Source organism: Rosa rugosa, chromosome 6, assembly GCF_958449725.1.
Source record: "Rosa rugosa chromosome 6, drRosRugo1.1, whole genome shotgun sequence".
In the NCBI taxonomy this organism is placed as follows: domain Eukaryota; kingdom Viridiplantae; phylum Streptophyta; class Magnoliopsida; order Rosales; family Rosaceae; genus Rosa; species Rosa rugosa.
The window spans coordinates 15336124-15340595 of NC_084825.1; the positions used below are offsets into that span (position 1 = coordinate 15336124).

Sequence of the window (4472 nt, forward strand, 5' to 3'; positions counted from 1 at the left end):
TTCAAATTTTTATTCCATGTGGTTGGGCCGAAAATGCTGCTGGACCTCTTACAGGTCCAGTTTTCCAGTTTTGCTTTTGTAGAAAATTGGGCTGATTGTTTGAAGGCCTTCCACTCAAAAAAAGCTCTTTCACTCTTCATAATAAATGATCCTTGGGCTGTCTAGAATGGATCTGGAAAGTTTCAGCACATTTCGATTTCATTTGGTTAGTCTGCCACCCCTCCTTCCTTGTTTAGCTTGGTTTCTCCTAGCCGAAGTAGGAAAATGTGCTAAAGTTGACTTTTCATGTTTCCATGCTTCCGTGCTTCCATAGTAGGCTTTATTTAGCCTCTAAATATATATTTCGAACTTGTCGACAATATATAGCTTGAGCCACTGACATTGGCTCAATTTCTCCAAGACGTGCCTTGTCAGGCCAAAATGTTCATTTTGGGTCCAAACAATGCCACTATAACACTAGTTATTTATTGTTTTGTTTTCCTATAACGTCAGTAGAGATTTGAGCCTTTAATTTACTCACACTCAAGAGCAGAGCTAGGGGTGGTCAAAGAGGGTCAATTGACCCCTCTGACTTCAGCTAGCTTTTATGTTGGAATTATGTGATGTTTTTAGTTAATTTCACATAGCTTGTAAAGCCTTTGTTGATCCCTCTACCTCTTTCCAAATTTTATGACTCTTCATTATTTTTTTTGTTTACATTTTAGTAAATTATCCAAATTCCAATAGATTGAAGCCGCAAACGGCAAACATATGAAAAAGCCATAAAATTATCATTTATTATTTACTACGAAAATTCAATTCTTTTATATATAAAGATATATACTAAGCTATTTCGATCATATTCTTAACCCTTGATAGGATTTTTGGGTATGCCACTGCTCACACTCCACTTGAGCTTTTAGTAATTAAGTGTGCAGGATATCAACCTGGTGTCATAATATTAATGTCACACATAAACAGTAATTAACATTTCAAAGACTGTTGGTTCCAAAATGTTATCACTCATATGGTAGAGCACTCCCCTTCCATGCGAGAGGAACAAGCTTACAGGGTTCATAATTATATAACTCGTCTTTCATATTTGTGATTTTATTGACAACTGCCAAAAAATGGGTACGTAAAACTGTAAAAGTATAGGAAGCGAAACAAAACAGTGATCATGTATGATCATAAAGGAAAAGGAAAAAAGAAAGAACAAATAAACAATCCTGTTCATGAAGACCACCAAATGGTCAGAGGTTGGATTTATAGGGAACACTTGCATCGGAGATCCAATTGGTTCCTTCAAGAAATGATTGCACGGTAAATTTGCCGGCCACTTTGCTGGTTATTGTTTTCAAGCCCTTCCACTTAACTCTATTCTTGGTCACAGAACCAGGTCCGAAATTCTGAAACTCGGAGTAAAAAATGGTGTCAGGTGCTGTTGTGCCTACCCATGGCAACCATCCATCTGGGTGAATCAAGCTTCCCATGAATGTTTGCATGTACACTGTTGTGGAGTAATTCTTCCAAGGTCTCCCGAGGTAAGTCTTAACCGAAGACAAGTCTCCAAAAGGCGAAATGGTGCAGTTCTGAAATGCGATTCCCGTGTTTTGGTTAGGGTCGATTTTGCCTTGTGCCGTGATTGTGTTCTGCTGGCCAACCATTGGTACCTTGGGGAACACCTCACAGTTTTGGAGGACTACTGCTGAGTTTCCGAAAATGAAATCAACTGTTCCGTAAATGTTGCATTCTCGGTAGAATTGGCGATTGGCATGAACGTAGAGCGAGTCCTGGAATGCATCAATGTGGCATCTGTAAAACACAGTCTGGTCAGCACTCGACATTAGTGCCACCGCCTGGTGCTTGGCCGCTCCGGCTGTGTTACGAAATCCAATGTCTCTGGCGACGAATCCCTTACCAAATACCGCTGCACACAAGGCCAAAAATCAAAATCAGATGGTATTATTGAATAAGATGTCATTGCATTGTTGATGAGCATGTTAATTGCTAAACACATGGTGCAAATAACAAACTCTATTCCAATCAATTATACTGATCGCATCTTTTTTTTGTTTTTTTTTTTTGGAAACACTGATCGCATCTTTAATAAATAAAGATCAGAGAATCAAGAGTTTATCTGTAAAACAAGTAATCCTAGAGTGATTATATATTGACCAAATGATGTGAGAGATGACACGTACTTAGTCGAGTATCATTAGATTTTGTTATCAACTAATGTGTTCAGTGAAAATGAATGTGGTCCATTTTTTTTTTCTTTAGAAATAAATTTAAGTATCTAGTAAATGTAATGAATACTCGTTATAGGAGAATGAGTCTCGGAAATTAACTTACCGAATGTTGCACTGGAAAAGGTGGGAGTTCCATCCACAACGTTGAGGCTGGCAGACACAATAGTTGAAGTCATTCCATCGCCGACCACCACAACATTCCACTTGGATTTCTCCACTCGAACATTCTCGAAATAAACACCCTTCTTCACGTAGATGACTGTTCTCTTCTTGCTTTTGTCCGGCACAGCCTTCAGTGCAGCACCTATTGTCTTGTACTTGCCACTCCCATCTTTGGCCACAACAATGTTGGCCTTGTTCCTCAAATCTGAACTTTCAATTAGCCTGCGGTCTGTCTGGTGCAGCCACTCCGGAATGCCATGGCTAGCTGCGGCACCATCGTGACTCAGCAACCGCCTTAGGTTCACAGAGTTGGCTACTTTCGAAATCCAAGAGACAATGGCAAGGCTGTTACTAGTTAGTTCAGTAGAAGTCTTGAGATACTTTTCAATGGTAGCCTTTAGATCTCCTTTTGCATCCTCAAACTCATCTACACATGACTGCTGGTAAGTTCCTGCAGAGCTCAACCATGTTTTAAGATCTTCAACCACTTCGAGCAAGGAACCATCCCCGGACAACGACTCGTTGAGATGATCCAAGGCAAGACTCAGAAGCTCGCCGCAGTTTTTCAAAGCCGCCACGGACAATTTGTCTGTGACAGTACCTTTGAAGAGCCCTTGGTCGGAAATTTGAGTAGCAGCTTTGGACAGTTCAGTAATTGCCACTTGAATTGACAACTTAAACAAATCCTCAGGCTTAAAATTGCTGGAGTTGACAATAGGACCAAGACTAGAATAACACGAGTCCTGGTACAATGTCACGTCACAAACGGCTTTGACGGAAGCGGAAAGCGTACCTTTGCTATTGTCGTCACCTTTTTTGGAGTTATGAGTAGCGGTTCCAACCACGGCGGCAACTATGACGCAGACAAGAACTATGGAGGAAATGGATATGATGGCGACTCTCCTGCGAGTCTTGCGACGAGCATCAAGCTTGGCTTGATCGGATTCACTGACTTTGCCGTAAGCTTTGAAGGAAGACATGCTTGTTTATGCTCTTGTGTTTCTACTTCTTTCTGTTTGTGGATTGCATTAGGGCTGGTGGGGTGTTTGTGTTTATATATAAGAGGAAATGGAAGCATATATTGTAGGCAGACGCGGTACTACGTGCATTGCACTATTCTATAATGTTGTCAACTTAATTCCAACAGCTGGAGTGCTGCACATGTAGGAACCTCGAATAATATAGAGATGTGGTGCAGTCATCATTTTCTTCAAACAACAACAAAATTGTTTTTGAATTAATTACACAATATCACCTAAATTATGAGCTCATTTTCATACTCAATTATTAAATTTTGGCAATTGCATATCTTAACTTTTCTTCCGTTAGTATTTTGATTACTTCACCACTAACACCGTTAAGCTCTACTCATATTCAAAGACTTTTTCATCAATTCATCAATTTTGTAAATAAAATTATAATTCCTCTATCATTAGTATTAATTTTGTTGTGGTTTCAAATCGGAGAACGCTTGTTCACAAATGGACACCAAGACCACTAGGTTGCTTTTTTTTTTTTTTTTTTTTGATGGAGGGCAGGTGCGGCTGCCCTCAAGCCTTGATTAATGAACCCATAGAATACAAGGGGGGGACATAGAGCCTGAACCCCGTATTACAATATGTAATGTATTCTATAACATGCACCAATTAGCAAAGAGTGCACGTCTGGCAACTCTATTTGCTTTGACAAAGCGGTGACATAACAGAAAGTTAACTCTACAATGGAGAAGCATCATAACAAATAGCACAGCTTTCCTACTATGTTGCCGCACGGAATCTACTCCGGCGACACTCTGTTTCATTCTGCCACTAGGAGGTTGCGACCATTTGACAAAGCAAGGAACTCGCCGTCTAACAAGGGCAATCAAGACACGCAAGGTGCCAATACTGGGACAACGCCCACATCTCCTTATTGAAAACAGTAAATAAGCAATTACTAACAAAACAAAATAATTAAAAGCAATAAGCATAACTGCCCAAATTGGGCCCAATTCCTGAACCCAGGCCCAAGAACCATCCAATATTGGGAGAAGGCCAAGCCCGGCTCACAAACGTTCATGTCTCACCCCTGACATCGCAC

General features: G+C 40.4%; 1 protein-coding gene across 1 annotated transcript; it reads right to left on the bottom strand.

The window, feature by feature from the left end:
- Positions 1 to 1134: 1134 nt before the first annotated feature.
- LOC133718424 (probable pectinesterase/pectinesterase inhibitor 46) lies at positions 1135 to 3390 on the bottom strand. The gene is made up of 2 exons (XM_062145259.1): positions 2335 to 3390; positions 1135 to 1909 (listed from the first exon to the last, which is right to left on the bottom strand). Exons 1-2 carry the CDS (start codon positions 3371 to 3373, stop codon positions 1233 to 1235), a joined length of 1716 nt encoding a protein of 571 aa, XP_062001243.1. The 5' UTR covers positions 3374 to 3390; the 3' UTR covers positions 1135 to 1232.
- Positions 3391 to 4472: the final 1082 nt, after the last annotated feature.